This window comes from Podarcis erhardii (genome assembly GCF_964252035.2).
Source record: "Podarcis erhardii genome assembly, chromosome: 5".
Lineage (NCBI taxonomy): Eukaryota > Metazoa > Chordata > Lepidosauria > Squamata > Lacertidae > Podarcis > Podarcis erhardii.
The window spans coordinates 61,711,798-61,729,302 of NC_138509.1; the positions used below are offsets into that span (position 1 = coordinate 61,711,798).

Consider the following 17,505-nt stretch of genomic DNA (forward strand, 5'->3'; position numbering starts at 1 on the left):
TCTAAGAAGTTCACTTGGTGAATTAGACGGCCCCATTCCATCCAATTGTGATTCTATGAAACAATGAACCAACTTGAACAGTTAGAAAAAAACCCTTTTATTTACAAATAAGCATTTGGGGAGGAAACACAACCGAAACCCTACATACACACATACACACTCACAGGCACACTAACTTGTTCCATTAAATCCACTGCATGCTGCTAAGGACCTCACTTGCACCTATTCTCGGCATCACTGCTCAATCCGGACCACCACAACTGTGACGTTATCTGCAGAGCCTCGCTGCACAGCCTTGTTGGCCAGCCTGTTACAGGCTGCTTCATACCGCGCATCAGCAGCTGATTTGGCATCTCTCGTGGGAATCGTTTTGTCCTGTTGGGAAGCAGAATACACAAATGCGGGGTAGTTTCTTTTCACTTAATTTGCCGAGAGCACCTCAATGCCCATGTCTCTCATTCCCAGAGTAACTTCTAATTATTTACAATGTTTGTATATCATTCGTTCACAAAAAATCATCTGGGAAGTATAGCGACTTTTCAACACCCACAACCCCTGGTACACTATAAAGTACAAAAATAGGCATAAAGCTAGAAACACTTTTTTAAAAAGTATTGTAATAAAAGTAAAATCAGCAGCCTAGGATACAGTAGTGCCAAGTATCTATTAAGCACTAAAAATGTGGCTTTAGAACTAGAAAGCTGTGTGTGTGTGTAAATGTCTTCAGCTGGCTCTGAAAAGGCCACAACATAGACGTCAATGGAGTTTTTCTGGGGGGAAGGCATTCCATGGCTGGGAAGTCACCAGTGAAGGGGCTCTTTCCTTCACAGCGAACAACCTCATCTCATTTAAACAAAAACACTCAGGAAAGGGCCTCTACTAATTAGCTACCTGCACTGTCATCTGAAAGGAATGCTTTGGTGTTTTTAAACTTGCCACAAGCCCCCCGCCACCTGCTGCTATGGGGACAGAGGGACCATCTCTCTTCTGCCCCCTTCCCACCTGAAACAGCAACTAGACATATATTAAAGTTTACATGGTCCCTGCTTGGTTGAATCAGGGCACGCAACCCATCAAGTGGATGTTTTACATGCCAGCCAAAGAACAAGAGTGAGTGTAGTTCCTCTTCCACATTCCTTTCCTAACAAGCAGCCCTGTCTCTTCTCACTCAAGCCTATCTTCCCCTTACCTCCAAACAAGACATAATGAAGTTCACAGCTTCATCTGGTGAGAAGACTTTGAAGAGACCATCACAAGCCAAGAGGATAAACCTGGAAGAGCAATTAGTGATAAGTTTTAGGGGGGGGAATTAGGGCCTAGAAACAAAACAGAACACAAGGAGTGATTTAATGATCTATTCTATAGACACCCCACTTGTATTCTCTGCATTTGTGTACTTGTGTCAGGTTTTACCTGTCGTTGTGTGTAAGCTGGCAGCGCTTGACATCTGGCACAGAGATGACCCCAAAGCGCTTGTACTGCCCATCCCCAATGGAGCGAGAGACTTCCAGGACACCCAAGACACGTCCTTCCCTACAAAAGTGGGGAGAGAGAGAGCCTATTTCAGCATGCCAGTGGGTTTAATCCCCAAAGTTGTCAGGCTACAACAGGGATGGGGAACCTGTGGCCCTGCAGCTGTTGTTGCGAGCTCAATTCCCAGCAGTCCCACGCAGCATTGCCAACGTTCAGAGAGATATTCCAGCAGCACCTGGAGGACCAAGGGTTCCCCACTTCTGAGTATTTGGGTCCAAGGTGAGTCCAGTTTACTACAGACTCTAGCTAGATGCTTCACAAGTAGTCTACACAATTCCTTTTGCAACTTTACCATATAACTATAGAACTCAAGATAAAGCAATATGTTTTGATCCCAAATTGGCACTTGAATGTTAATTTGTTAATATGATCTGAACACCTGCCCTAGTTATGCATTCACTTAAAATTTGGTTGAACTTGTTCAGTATGGCACATTCCCATGTGCCCTTGCAGGACTTTTTCTGAGAAATTCAAGAAAAAAATCTTCATTAGGAGACCAAGTGGCAACATGAATGGGCCATGTGCAGGCTTTGCAAGAATAAGGAGCTACATTCAACCCTGTCATCTCCCTGTTCCCAGCCACTCTTTCAATGGATCTCAGGAAGCAAGAGCTGAGAAATATTTCTGCTTGAGAACCTGGAAAGCTATTGCCTTTCAGAGAGCAACAGCACTTGGCTCTAGGTACCACTGGCTGAACTAGTTAGAAGGCAGCTCCTTACACCACATGGCAACAGTATTTTCAAAGTCATAGCAGCACCTTTGTTTTTATCATGCAATGACTCAACAGCACCTTTGGTAAGAATCACTTAGTCTCATTAAGAAGAGAGTTTGACATCTGAACAGCTGGATTAAAGCTATCTGGCCAGGAGTTAAAGGGCCCTGTTTGCTCCCAAGGTCAGATGCATTGTCATTTTTACAGAGTCACATTCTTTATACACCCCGCCAATAAATACAGTACCAATTCATATTCACACTCTATATAGCTAGGAAAATACTAACTTATTTCAATTATTAACATTTATCCACATAGGTAGTTAAATGATGGCTTCTAACAAAATAAAAAAGTCAACTCACAAAGTCTACAGCTAACAGTTAATAAGAATTGTCCACAGTTCAAATGAGCATTTACATTGGGCGGCCAGAGGGGGAGGTTGCAGCTAAAAGCCCCAAATGTTGCTGAAGGGCTATTGGAGGAAGAGAAGAGAAACCTGTTACCTGACATTCCCTCCAGCCTTTTGGATCCTCATCCGCTCGTCGTATTGAGTTGGGTTATGTTCTTTACTGAGACTTAAGGCTGTATGTTTCTGACTTTCTTCATTGTAGCGACACAGAAGCGCCTGCACTGACAGAAGAACCCTCATGAGCAAGTACCAAGGATTGCAAGTCTCTGCTTGGGGCATTATAGGATACAACTTTCCACTAAGCAAACCCTTAAACAATTTCTAAGCAGTGTCACTCTACTGCATGCCTCCAGCCTCACATATAATAAAATAATAATAATAATAATAATAATAATAATAATAATAATAGTAGTAGTAGTAGTATATAACCCGCCCTTCCCGGTTCAGAAAACTGGGCTCAGGGCAGCTAGCAACAAATTTAAAACACAAAATGGCCAGGGCCTGAAATTGGTTTGAGCTGAGAACATCTTAAAAATTGATGGAAGACACCACCACTGAGTCTGTAACGCCATCTAGAGTTCACCAAGAAAATCCAACGGATCACAGAGCTGCTCCAAAGCACATTTCCTCCCAACAACTACACTTGGTGGACATATTGCAAGGTAATGACTGTGCTAAGGTACAGCTGCTCTAGCATTTTTTGGTGGAACTGAAAAGATTAGCGTCACTCATTAACAAGAAAAATGTACTGAAACTGGACCCACAACTTCTAGTGCTGCTTACCCTGCTGTCTCCAAGGTTGGCAATATACAAAGTATTATCAATCACCAGCACACAGGTTGCTGTGGAGCCATCCTTCCAGGCAGGTTTCCTGTGAGTACAAGAAAGTGGAAACAAAAAAGTGAGTTCAAGCAAGCTCCAAATTGTTCCAAGAGTCACACTGCACAACTATGGAGGCTGATAGCCCAATGCAAAAAAGAGGGGGAATTAATGGACTACTCACAAGTTTAAGAACACACCTGTGCTATAGCCCCCCTTGCATTTTGAAATGGTTGAGTTCACATGGAGGTGTGTACAATTGAGTATGTATACACCCACCCACAAAGACTCCTGCAATGGAAAATTAGTTATCAAATTATTACTATTTATTGCATTTATAGCCCACTTTTTTTTGCCAAGGTGCTCAAGGTGGCATAAATGGTTCACACCGCCTCAATTAATCCCAACAACCCCCCTGTGGGGTAGGTTTGGCTGAGAGACAGTGACCGGCCTAAGGTGAGTGGAAGTGTGTGGAGATCTGAATCCAGGTCCTAGTCTGACACTTTAACCACTATACTACACTGGCTTTGCAGGAGCAAAAGGGGGCGGGGTTATGAAGGTGGCTTTGTTTTATCGCTACTTGACAACTTTCTTTCTCATCTGTAGGGAACATCTGACAAGGGGAAACATGCAAACATCTTTTCTGAAGTAATACAGTCCCAAATACTCTTAACACAATGCCTATATCAGGCATAGGCAAACTCAGCCCTCCAGATGTTTTTGGCCTACAACTCCCATGATCCCTAGCTAACAGGACCAATTGTCAGGGATGATGGGAATTGTAGTCCCAAAACACCTGGAGGGCCGAGTTTGCCTATGTCTGGCCTATATACTTGGAAAGTTTACACTTACTGGCTGGAAGCCTGCTTGAGAAACTCCTCATCTGTGTATTTGAAGGTGTCCAGAAGGCATCTTCTTATTGTTTTCTCAACACTGGGCACATCTCCTGTTATGAACACAAAAGAAGTGATTAGCTACTTCCCTCAAAACATATTCTGTGCTAGACAAATCAAAATTCCTGCTCAGGATTACCTGAAATGTTGCTTACAGAATGCATGATGACTAAAATACTAATTTCCAGTGTCTGCTAAAAACATTCCTGTTTGTCCAAGCCTACCCAGATGCTTAGAAATGCTGGTGTGAACTTTAATCTGTTTTAGTATTTTAACTTCTTGTATGTTTTAAGATACTGAATCCCCCCCCCCCTGATTTTTTGGTTTTATCCTTTTGTAAACTTCTCTGAGGGTTGTTGTTGGTTTTTTCTTTACAATCAAGCGGTGTGTAAATTTTATGAAATAAATGAAAATCTGCAATTCAGATTAACCGTTCAGGGAGGGCACTTTGCAACTGGGATGTCCCTGCAAGGAAGGCTGTCTCCCTAGAGGCCACCCACCATCCTTCACTTGGCACAGGACAGGACTGCAGAAAAGGACTTCTGAAGGCAATGTCATAGTTTGGTTAAATATATATTAGAGAAGGCACTTCTTCAGATAGCCTGGCTCCAATTTGTTTAGGGCTTAAGCAGGACCCCAGGACTATGGTGTGAAGGGACACTGTGTTGAAGCTCAGCAGGCCTGGGTCTGTCCAACGCCTGAGAGAGAGGCCACCCTGCAGTCACATGTGTGCCAACTTGGCTTTCAAGGTGGAATAAAGGCAGGATACAATTTTAAGGAAAACAAATAATTGAAACCAGGAGTTTTAATTGGGTCCAGAAACAGATTGGGAACCAGTGGAGCTGATAAAAGTACTGGGCATTGTGTACCCAAACAAGCACAAAGTTAGTTTCTTCTGAGCAAGCCTCACCAAGCTACACTGCTTTAAAACTAGCGTTCAGGAAGCAGGAAACCCCAGAGAATGATACTGCACACACGCTGCACTCCCCAACCCCCATTTTTACCTTTAGGGAATTTTCTGATCAGGTTTTGATGCAGGTTCTGTGCTGCATACTTTGAAGCTCGAACTCCTCCGTGGCCATCAAAGACAGCAAAGTATGAGACACGGGTACTGTAAAGGAAGACAAGATTGACCCCACTCTCTGGAAGCGGCCAAGAAACTGACAATGTGCTGAACTCGCATCACTAGCGGATCTGCAAAAAGCACAACCTTCCCTCATCCATGTACCACAAGGATAGGCAATCTGGTGTTTAACAGACGCTGTTCGACTCCCAGCATCAGCCCCAGCCAGCATGGCCAGGGATTACCGGAGTTGTAGTCCATGAACATATGGAGAGCAACAGGGTCCTCATTCCTGACATGGATTGCCTACGTACAGGTTTCACATTTCTCTTTAAATTATGAATTTGTCAATGTGTGAAGCAGCCCCCAGTATCAACAAGGACCCAGATCCTAGGTTTTCCAATGCCACTGGTAGAATCTTAACAGTTACACAATTTGAGATCTTGCCTCTTTAGAAGAATACAGAATAAAAAGGATGGAAAGCATATATCTGACGTGCTCTTTTAGGATAACTTGGGCCCAATTTTCTGCTGTATCTCCCAGAATTACAACTGCGAGGAAAGGTGCATTGAGGTGTGAATGTGTGTGTTCAATAGGAACAGAAGAATCGCACCGAGTCATACCAACTGCCCATTTAGTCTAGCATTCTGTGCCCCCAATGACCAACCAAATGTTTTCTAGGAGCCCAGAAACAAGACCTAAGTGCAACAGCACTCTTATGCCAGTGTGACACTCAAAGGCATGCCATCTCCAACAACAGAGCTAATTTATTATATAGCTATTATGCCTAATAACCATTGCTAGCACAACACATTTCAAAAAGGAAAACACTATTTCCAGACACCAAATCAACTGGAAAGCAACTTTAAAATTATTGTCCACATATGGCAAACCAGGCTATCCAGGACAAAGTAGGACTAGGAGACACACACACACACACACACACACACACACACACACGTCAATTTGCTCATATGCAAATATAATACTCACATCTGAGAAGGGAGGGGGCTGCACTCGTCTGTGATATCATTCAGAATGACATGGGCATCCTGCATCTCTTCTCGTTCTCCCTTCCTCTCTGCCACGTAGCCCTTCAGACCAAGGATACCTGCAGAATCTAAAAAGAAAGCAAAAGATACACACAGGATTCAATCCTTGAGCTCTCTTTTGAGCCATTGTGCTTTAGACAGTATCATTCTGAAAACCTCTTGGTAACAAACTACATGTAAAGCTTTAACTAGACTACCAGACAGCAACATTATAGAATAGAACACACCAATTAAGAGTACACTAGCAATGCCAATAAAACAAAAGTCTGAAAGCACCATTCAAGGCAATGTAGGAACATTCCCAAGTTCTATTCACATTCATAAAGAATCTGCTGGCAGAATATATTCTAATAGGAAAAAGCTGTTCAACTGGGGTTAGAACCCACTGAATGTTCTTAATTTTTAAACCTTGTGGCATTACTGTGTTAGCCACCACAGCGCTAGACTGCACAGCTACAGCTTGATCAGGTGCACCAGAGAAGACGTCAACATGGTACACCTCTGGGATTTCTACAAATGCAGTTGATGTGAACAGAAGCAGATGTGACTCACGTCATGCCACTGTTGCCACATCACAATTCAGTTGGGAGATTGAAAGATGTTTTTGCTTCTACACTCTAGGTTAGCTTGGATAAGAAGCCTCCTACCCGAGGCAGACGAGGAAACAGATGGAGGCTGTATGGCATGGCAGCAGTTAGGCCATGTTGCAAAGAGCACCAAGAAAAAAAGCTCTCATGGCAGTGGATAAAGAGACATGGACACAGGCCTGTCTTCAGATCCTCGTTCATCTTATTAGGCAATTCTTGTTTTGAATTGTGCACAGCACCTTGTTATTGTGAGCCACACTGAGGACTCAGCTGCCTGAAAAGCAACCCAGAATTGTCAGGAAAAAGCTACCTCTACCAGCCTCTCTCACAAAGTTGTTCTGAGGAGGGAGGAACAGACACATACATTGTCCTTCGCTCCTTGGAGGAAACATGGCTTACCGATATAATACAGACACAATAGTGTCTGCAAGGAAACAAGAATACCCTTAAAAGAAGGAAACTCTGCAGAGGTGAGACATTTATTCATGAGCATCTTATACTCCTCCCCCTGCTCATTCCTAAAAATGATCACAACAGGAAACAATCTCACTTTTGCCCTAATTTAAGGCAGCAGTAGAATAGAAAATATGTGGCTTCAGAGTGTCTGAAAACCTTTACAAACTTTCTTTTCCACAAGTTCTTCACTCCCATTCTTCTCTCCCTCCGTGGATTTCCTCTTCTCTCCCTTCCCATGGCTCACAGGAAGAGAAACTTGCTCTGGCGGATGTGAAGCTGAGGAACAAAATGTTGGTCAGTTATTTTATTTATCCGAGTCATTTACTCAAGTGATACTGTGACAGAGTACACAATCCCTGACTGGCTGGGATTATACAGCCAGATGAGATGGGCCAAATTATGCTGTAACACTGGCTACACCACCCTTGATTTCCCCTTTATATAATCCTAGCTAGAGGAAGCTCTAGTATCAACAGCAATAAAAGATGGTACCAAAGCAGTTGCCAGCCAGGAAGTGAACAGCCAACACACAAGAGCTGAAGAGACAAAGAGGGTGTGGTGTGGAGGGAACAATCCACCTTCTTCAAACCACTACTTTTGAGCCTGAAAATGTTCACCTGTGACTATTTGATGAAGTCCTTCAGTTAACCAACTTCTGAAGCACTCAAGCATGTTTCATTCTCAGGTGTGATCCTATTACAGCAGTGCAATCAGCAGCAAGACAGAAATGTTGAGACTACTGCTCACCTGAGTTTCCGCTGCTGGCAGGTGGGAGGTCATCAAAAAGCAAAGAGCCTCCAGTTCCTAAAACACAAGGAAACGTGTCCAGAATCCAGGTCCCAGAGCAAACAGATTTCTCAGATAGTTTCATAAAGAACACACAATCTATAAAACAGCACTGCCTAGCTAAAATGTCTGTTCTACAGCAACCAGCCTTTGTATTATCAGCAATGTATCTGTAATCACTCTACCGGTAAACCTGAGTGCGATGTAGAAATGCTGCTTGTGTAGCAAGCCGAAGAACAAAAGTAAACAGGCATGTAGCTACACATTACAAATGCAGGCTTGGATGGTCAAGGCCCTGTGATACAGGAATGGCGCCCATGCTAAACCAAGAGACAGGGTTCAGCCAAGGGGTAAATCACAGTTGGGACATCAGCACAGCATCTTCCCAATCCTACAGGCACCTTGAGTCAGAGAACTCTCCCAGCCAGAAGCAGCATCTATATCCATCATTATTCACTTTTAAGTGCCAGTCAAAAATGTTCCCGTTTACTCAGGCATTTGGTTCTTAGTTGGGACCATATATGATGATACCCTACCCACATTTTGGGAAACTTCCAGGCCTCCAGGCATTACTGAACTAAAATGCCCACCATCTCTGGGCTCACAGAAGTTGTAGTTCAGCAACATCTGGATGATCAAAGGCCCTGCCCTGGTGTGTTGTGGTGTTCAAGCTTTTAGTGTGCCAGGGTAGGATTTGTTTTTTTCTATAATATTGCAGGATGAGCACTTTTGAGTAAATAGCTGTTTTATTCTTTTTTATGTTTTAACTTATGTATTTGTATGTGTGTTTTTTTAAAACAAAGTCACTTGGAGATATTTTACATAGCAAGCAATAAATGCACATTAATAAATAATAAACAAAACTTCTTGCCCACTTTGTGATGGAGTTTTGAAGTACATGTAGTAAGTTGGGGCTGGGACAAAGAGTACATATGGCTTGAAGAACTGCCATAAAGAAAAACATTAGTCAAGGAACAATGGTGTCCTGCTTTTCTCATTTCTCAAAGCAAGTTACATATACGCAGAGGATTAAGAGTGCCTGCTAGTCTTCCCCTGAGGCATAAGGAGGGCACATCACTACATAAGGGCCTAATGAACAATACAAAAGGAGAAAAAGGAGATGACCATGCTAGTCAGTGAAAGACATGATGTATACAAGAATCATACCAAAGTCAGTGCTGCTGACTGATGGAAGTTCATCAAAAAGCAAAATTCCTTTCTGCCCTTCTTTCCCTGAAAAAAAAAAGCAATAACAGACATCAATTAGAGAACATGTGACCACAAGGGACAGATTGACTTCTTCTTTCTTTCTAAAAAAAATAATCATTCAAAGTGTAAATCTCCTGGGGGCAGAATCAGTTGCTCCTCCTCCCTTCCTAGCAGCCAACAGTCAAAACAATACAGTACTGGAAAGTCACGGAAGCAGCAGCAGCAGCAGCAGCAGCAATTACAGTACCTCGGAAGCCGTTACCCATGTGTGTGTGTGTGTGTGAGTGCGCGCTAGGGCTTTCACCCAAGAAAAGGACGCGCGGGCGCGCATCCCGGTGTCAATACGCGACGCGTGCATCCGTGTACGAGTTCACACGCGCATGCGTGCTGCACCGTGTTTAGCAAAGCGGGGCTAATCCTGGGCATAAAATAACAACACAGCCCGTGCCTGCACCCACCTGGGGCCTCGGCCGCTCTTCGAAGGGACCATGGCTGCGCAGGTGGCCCCGAGTGCAGGCGGCGCCTTCCCTTCCCCGCCAAGAAATGAGGCGAATTCAAGGCTCCGGGAAGGGAAGGAGGGCGGGCGGGCGGCCAAGCTCCAGCCCGGCTCCTGCGGCTCCCGGGGGCTGAGGCCGACAGCCGAAGGCTCCTTTCCCCCCAAGCGGACGGCGGAGTCCAGGCCCCGAAGGGCGCCCGGGGCGCTTACCTGCCGCCGCCTCCACAGCTGCCGAAGGGGCCGCCTCGGGAAGGTCCCCGAACAGATCCATCCAGCCTCGCACTCGGCGGCGGCCGGCCCGAGCCGCGGCGACCTCCTCTTCCTCCTCCTCCACTCGCAAAGGCCCACCTGGATGCCAATCACCGCCGTGAGGCGGAGCTCTCATTGGCTGCTCGCCTCCCTCGGCTAATCGCTCCTTTAGAGGGGCGTGGCTAAAGCACCCTCGCCAAAAAACAACCAAAAGAAACGCGGGCCTTTTCATAGGCCAGCCGCTCTGGAGGGCGGGACTAGAAGGTTGTAAGTCAGGTTCCGTTAATCCTATGGCTCAGGGATCAAGGAGGAGTTGGCGCCTGCCAATCTTCCTTAGGGGCGGGCCCGCCAGTTTTTCTTTCGAACGCTCTGATGACGCGCCGCGTTCTGCTACTTTGCTTCCCGGCAGTGAGATGCTTTTTGCAATAGCGGGAGGCGGAAAAATATTGACGGGGCACCAAGAGGACGAGGGTTCTGCGGGGCGGGGAATCTTGCCCCTCATGCTAGCTTTCTGAGAGAGACACGGCCGTGTAGGTCAAATTAATGATCCTCCACAGGTGTGCTTTGAAACAACTCCTCCCACCGCCGCTGGGATGGCTTGGTTACTTCTTTGTAACAATATGAAGCTGCCACTAGATGATGCCTGAGCAAGGCAAGAGGAAGTGTGGATGATATGAGACCTGATTTAAGGATAAAAAGCCAGTGTTGTGTTTTTTTGGGGGGGGGGTGGCGGCGGCGGCAAAGGCATAGCCGCTGGGATCAGTGCATAGCTGTCAACTTTTCCCCTTTTCTTGCGAGGAATCCTATTCGGAATAAGGGAATTTCCCTTTAAAAAAGGGAAACGTTGACAGCTATGGATCAGTGCCTAAAAAGCACGAGACAAGTGGGAAAGCGTGCTTCTAGGCATAGGACAAGGCAAGGAGAAGTGTATTCAAGCCCCCTCGTGGTGGGAGAACACAGGATGCAGAGTAAACTGGAATCTCAGCAACCTAATTGAGAAGGGGGGAAGCCCATTTTGGTTCTGAGCGATCGAGACTCAAAATCTTTGCTGATGAACTGGAATTCTCTCCCACAGAGATCGGTCAGTTGATTCCGATCTACCTTTTGCCCATCTTTGCTCTAGCCGGGCAGGTAGAGGCAAAATAAGACATTGCTACTGCACCTTTAGTAGTTGTGTAGAAGAGGGAATTGAAGTAGCTCTTGTATCACCTAGTTGGCCACTGTCAGAAAATAATGCTGAATAACATGGATCTTTGGTCTACTCTAACAGAGCCCTGTCCTCTTTTGCAACTCTCCACCTACCCTACATTAAGTGAATTATGGTTAGAAAAAATATTTGCTCGTTATGTCTTTCAGCTTATCCAGAGGTGCCATAGGCTGCAAGGAATGGTGTCCTGTGATGTTGGGTTGGAGGGGTATTTAATATTGACAAAGTGGTCCATAGGCTCAGTGGTAGAGCATGTGCTTTTATTTATTTATTATTAAATTTATTTCCTGCCCTTGCTTGCAGACCCTGAAAGATCTCAACTTAAAAAGCATGTTGAAAGAGGTAAGTATTCATCAGGCCACAACTGCTCTGATAACCCCCATGCTTTCTCTTCTCCTTTTGCCCTAGTTAGCGGTCTTTCCTTTCTTTCATCTCCCTGTCATCCTACATCTTCCAGGCTTGCTCTGACCCACATTGGGTCACATAGTACATAGCCAGGAACTAGGAGAGTCCACATTAATGGACTAGGAGAGACCACATTAATGTTAAGTGCCAGTTTTAAAGTTAGTAAAGGTAAAGGGACCATTAGTTCCAGTCCTAGCCGACTCTGGGGTTGCGGCGCTCATCTCGCTTTACTGGCCGAGGGAGCCAGCGTACAGCTTCCGGGTCATGTGGCCATCATGACTAAGCCGCTTCTGGCAAACCAGAGCAGTGCATGGAAACACCGTTTACCTTCCCGCCGGAGTGGTACCTATTTATCTACTTGCAGTTTGATGTGCTTTTGAACTGCTAGGTGGGCAGGAGCAGGGACTGAGCAACAGGAGCTCACCCCGTCGTAGGGATTCAAACCGCCGACCTTCTGATTGGCAAGCCCTAGGCTCTGTGGTTTAACCCACAGCGCCACCCGCATCCCTTAGTTTTAAAGTTACTTTGCCCCAATTTTTAACAATATAATATCATTCTTTCTCTCCCCCCCCCCCCTTTTAAGATGGTCTATATAATATATAGTGCTGCTTGTGCATTTGCTGACCATGGGTGAACAACACAATGGAAGTGTTCTAAATAAAACAAATTATTGTCTTAACTGCTTTGGAATGGCGAGTCATATGTTGTGTTAATAAGTTGTAAGCCATGTTGGAGATCATTGGACATCTTTAAAATAACACCAATGTGTAGAATATGACTCTTATAACTTCTGAAAACAATTTGAAGGTTTAAAAAAGTGTGTACCTTTGATAAAATTTGGTGGGGCTGCTCAGGGTAAGATAAAATTGTCTTCTGTGCATAAGAAGAGCACCTTTCTCACCTGGCATGTGGACTGCAGGGCATGGACACCAGCTGGCCATCAACGTTATAGACACAGAATATTTAAAGGAAAGCTCTCTCGTACAACTGGGAAAATAGTACTTTCCATATTTGTTTACTTCTGAATTGAAATTCCCTCCCCCCCAAAAAAAAGAATGCTTTGTTTTGATGAAACAATACAACATTTGGTTAAGAGAACAAGCCAGAGGTCAAGAACAGAGTGTCCACTATTTGCATAAATGCCACATTTATTTCTTTAACTGAACAATGCCTTAAGTGTACACAAACAGTTGAAGACCCTAATTTCCAACACTCAATAGCTTTAAGACATCAAGAAAACTAGACTCGATTACTTCAGTATTGTTATTTATACAGTGGTACAGGGTGTGCCCACAGCAATCACATATATACAAAGCAAGAGAAATGGTCTCCCAGCATTTGGAGATGATGTCACAGGAAGAACTCATTTGGACAAACTAGATAATGGAAGCACAGGCAAAATAAGATTAATAAAAAATAAAAAGTAACCACAACCTTCATTTTTATACAGTAAGTTCTTGATATTGAGTCACAGCTCATGAATGATAGTGATCCTCCCTACAGTTCATTGAACACACAACAGAAAGAAACAGTAAGAGCGTATTAGAGAGTTATACATCTTGTGTTGTCACTTTTGCATGTTACCATATGGATAAGCAATCGCCTCTTAGTCCCACAGTTATTAGCTAATTGTGCTGCTTTTACTTGTTTCTCTGCTTTCCTGTTGCTCCTTGATAATTTATAAGACTACTTATACTGGGCTCTGCTATCCCCCTACTGAAGGGCAGTTCAGAGAGCATTTGATATTTTAGGTGAGCTCATTCCCCAATAATTTATTGGAATGGGAAAGAGTTTTATGTGAACAAAATAACACTGGCTTTTACAGTTACTGAAGGCCAGTCTCTAACCAATATATAATCTATGGAATGGGATAAGTATGACATAATCTGAAATTATTTTTCTTGTATAACATTATTATCTCTCACCAGCCTCCACCTTGAGATAATTATGATATGGTTGTGTGAAACAGAGCAGAGATGGAAGTCCATCCTGTCAGTATTTTATGCTTCATTTAATAGGTTCCTTTTCCTGCAGGACTTTCCAAAATATGCTTTATTCAGAAATGCTGTTTCTTGCCCCCTAACAAAGGTCTAGATGATACTTGAAATTAAACAATTAATAAAAGGATCATTCAAAAATCTTTACATCTCAAATTAAGTAAAATGACAGTAAATCAGTGGAGACTCTTCTCAGATTGTCTGAAGAGTGGTTGATAACTACCGTATTTTTTGCTCTATAAGACGCACCAGACCACAGGACGCACCTAGTTTTTGGATGAAGAAAACAAGAAAAAAAATATTCTGAATCTCAGAAGCCAGAACATCAAGAGGGATCGCTGCGCACTGAAAGCAGCAATGCCTCTTGCTGTTCTGGCTTCTGGGATAGCTGCACAGCCTGCATTCACTCCATAAGACGCACACACATTTCCACTTACTTTTTAGGAGGGAAAAAGTGAGTCTTATAGAGCAAAAAATATGATATATCAATGTGGCTTGACATTTTGGCAATGGATAAAGCCATAACCAGCAGAAAATATACCAAACATAATGATATGCTGGGTTATCTAAATAACACTATGATGGACCATTAGATCTCTGTTCAATATTCCAACCAAAGTACTAAACAAACAAATCCTTTCAGGATATCCATGCTAGTTGGAGACTGGATCATCTCCATTAAGCTACTGTCAATTTGTTGAGTTCACAATTCTTTTTTTGTCATTGCATTTAAGCCCTGATTCAAACATTGCCTTTCATTTTTAGGGGCTTTGGGTCAAGCCTTTGATCCCTAACTCAAGTCAGTCATGTTGTCTGCAGGTTTGCTGGCCCCAGAAACATGGAACTCTTGAGCAAGGCCAGACTGTAGCCCAATATTCACACTGTCGGGAACATGGTCTTCAGGTTGGCTGACCTAAGCCATGCCTCTTATCAGTCTATCACTCCCCATAAAATGCAGCTCTTCCAAGCTCTACTTCTTCATTCACAAGGCAAGGTTACATATACATTTTTGCATCTCTTGATTGTATGGACAAGGAAGGTACTGACACAACTTCTTCATCCATTGCCACTAACATGATTAAATCTCTTGACAATTTGATATGGACATAAATGAAGTAAAATATTTTTAAAGTTGTGTTTTTGTATGAAAGATAAGTGTTGTGATCCTATATATGACTTCCTTGTTCTAGGACAGCCTTCAATCCTGTGCATAATTACTTGGGAGTAAGCCCCACTGAACACTGAAAGACTTACTTCCAAGAAACATGTTCAGGGCTGTACTTGTCCTGTTCTTTTTAAAAACAAGTTCAGATGATTTCTTCAACGTAGCCCAAGCTAGCTTTGAACTTATACCATGACAATCACTCAGGACATTTCAGAAAAATTCATTAGTTGGTTGCTGTCTGACTGCAAATTTTGTTGTTGAAAGGCTTCTACTAGATCAGACACTGATAAGAGAGTAATAATCACCACTGATTAGAAACTGAGAATCAGTTATGGATTTTAATTATATAATATTTAGACTTAGGCTGGGAAGTTAAAATGAATCAAAGTTGCCACCAAGGGTATTTAATTTTGCTGTTTATGCATAAAGGCAATGTAAACCATGGGGATTAACTACCACATATTGATTTGAATGGGCTGTAAAATAGGATCCTATATATAAAGAGTTAACAAGAGATTCTTAAAATCAGATATGAGTCATGCTTAATTGATTGGTGCCAAAAAACTATTATTTGTTTTACTTTGTCTTACCCAAATTTAAAATAAAATTGACTATTTGTTTTACCAGAAATAATTGCTTAAGATGCAGGTGTATTTTTGAAGCAGACTTTTAACATATCACTAGTTACAAGAGTGAAAAGAGGTCTCTTTTATAACACACTGTTCCAATCTTAAACAAGGGTCCTATCAGTCTTGCTACAAAAAGTAATCTATTTCAAACCTACTTTTCTCTTAAAAGAAAATGACAATGGGTATTTCTAGACAATCAGTTTTGAGTGTAATAAACATATAGTAGTTTTTCACTTATTCTGGGAAGCCCAGGGGTTGTCCCTTGCAGATGCACTTCTGCTGAGCAGATACTGTATTTCTCCCAAGTGTTCCCTAAATACTGTGAGAGTTTTTATTAAGTACCTTGGAAAATGCAATTCTTCTCTCAGATAGTGCAACTGTTACTATTTCAACTGCTGTGTAGGATGTGGTTGTGTGAGTGTCACAGGAACTTACTGAACACTGCCTGCAACAAGAATGGTGATAAAGTGGCCCAACCTGTTCATCCGATGCCATGAATAATTGTCGATGGGGAAAGGGTGAAGCAAATCCCCCTCCCACCATTCCTTTCTTGGGAAAACATGAACTCACCTCCAGCAAAACATCCCTATTAAGATTGAAGGTCAATTTCAATGTTACATGCAGATGCGTGTAGCATCCCACTAATAGATTGGGGAGGGGGTGTTGACTGTTTCTTTAAATGAAAAGCAACCTTGGGAGGTTGCTCATGGGAACAAATAATGTTAATGGAGAGGTCGTTTAATCCCTTCCCTACCAGCTATTCCTTCTGCTCAAAATGGGCATCTGGAAGAGGCTGTTTAGAGAAGAAAAAATACAATGGGAAAAATTCGGTACATGCTTCACCACAAGCCTCACTGCTATTCCTTCACTTCTAATCACAGTCTCCTGAAGCTAGTTTTCATTATATAAAGAAGATTGGGGGAATGTTATACATATTTGCATGTAACATGTAGTTCGGCCCTTAGTTGAACAAAACAAACATTGGCTAGGTGACTGAAAAGAAGAAGAAACCTGCTAGGCAGCAAGTGCAGTATTTGAAAGAAAACCAAGATAGGCTCACAGCAAAAGCTGACAGGGCCCTCTCCCATCACTACACTGACTCACTTCCACATCTTTTCTTTTAGCAGAAATGAGATGCAGCATAATGTATGTGCGTAGGTGGAAAAAAACAACACCACATGATAAACAGAATGTACATTTTTCAGTGAAGTAAATAGAAATAAATACTTTATAAATATAATCTCATCCTACTCTTTCTTGCTCTATCAAGTAAAATGTCAATAAGTTATGAATTAGCTGAACACAATCCTATCACTTTTATCTCCTTTGAGTAACATGTTTTTATAATGTTCACACTTTTACAGATTCCTTTCTCCTTAAATCAAACAGTTGCTTTAAAAATTAAATCCTTTTTATTTTTTAAAAAAGACTCTTGCTTTGTTAGTGGTCATATGTCACCTAGGTCACCCAATAAAGAGATGGGCGGAAGATCACATGTGCACAAAGATTCCAGGGTGTACCAGGCTTCTAAACTTACAACAGAAATGAATTTGGCCAATGAAACTGTAACTTGAGATGGATCGCTCTGTGGCGCAGGCATCTGGCGGGATGAATGACAGAAGAGATCCAAATTTAAAATGGGGACCCTCAAACAGCACCCATTATTTCACTTGGTTTGATGAGATGGGCTAAATTCTGGCTAAATTCTGGTTTGGGCTGTCCTCCGCCTAGACAGTTTGGACCTGTCAGAGAAACCAAGGAAGAAGAAAAATGAAAGGATAGGGAAAAGAAATAAAATAGAGGAATCTTCAGAATCCCAACCCATGTTCAAAGAGACA

At 42.9% G+C, this 17,505-nt stretch overlaps 2 protein-coding genes across 23 annotated transcripts in view; both read right to left on the reverse strand.

The window, feature by feature from the left end:
- Positions 1-73: 73 nt before the first annotated feature.
- ILKAP (ILK associated serine/threonine phosphatase) lies at positions 74-10,415 on the reverse strand. Its single transcript, XM_081861738.1, has 12 exons — positions 10,226-10,415; positions 9,478-9,543; positions 8,272-8,328; positions 7,681-7,800; positions 6,423-6,549; positions 5,371-5,477; positions 4,326-4,419; positions 3,438-3,525; positions 2,749-2,870; positions 1,414-1,533; positions 1,190-1,271; positions 74-375 (listed from the first exon to the last, which is right to left on the reverse strand). The coding sequence occupies exons 1-12, from the start codon at positions 10,398-10,400 to the stop codon at positions 235-237; spliced, it is 1,299 nt and encodes a 432-aa protein (XP_081717864.1). The 5' UTR covers positions 10,401-10,415; the 3' UTR covers positions 74-234.
- Positions 10,416-14,582: 4,167 nt separating this feature from the next.
- Positions 14,583-17,505, reverse strand: part of KIF1A (kinesin family member 1A) — a 119,407-nt gene continuing 116,484 nt past the window's right edge. For all 22 annotated transcript variants that reach the window (XM_081864591.1, XM_081864589.1, XM_081864585.1 and 19 more), the window contains one exon: positions 14,583-17,409. In XM_081864591.1, coding sequence (XP_081720717.1) covers positions 17,367-17,409 — 43 coding nt within the window. In that variant the 3' untranslated portion in view covers positions 14,583-17,366. The remainder of the gene's footprint in view (positions 17,410-17,505) is intronic.

Bases quoted from the DNA above. Each gene is read 5' to 3' on its own strand.
- ILKAP (XM_081861738.1), bottom strand. From the start codon at position 10,400: ATGAGAGCTCCGCCTCACGGCGGTGATTGGCATCCAGGTGGGCCTTTG. The intron at 8,329-9,477 runs GTATGATTCTTG...CTTGTGTTTTAG, and splicing joins AGTCAGCAGCACTGACTTTG to GAACTGGAGGCTCTTTGCTT. The intron at 3,526-4,325 runs GTAAGTGTAAAC...TTGTACTCACAG, and splicing joins CTCAAGCAGGCTTCCAGCCA to GAAACCTGCCTGGAAGGATG.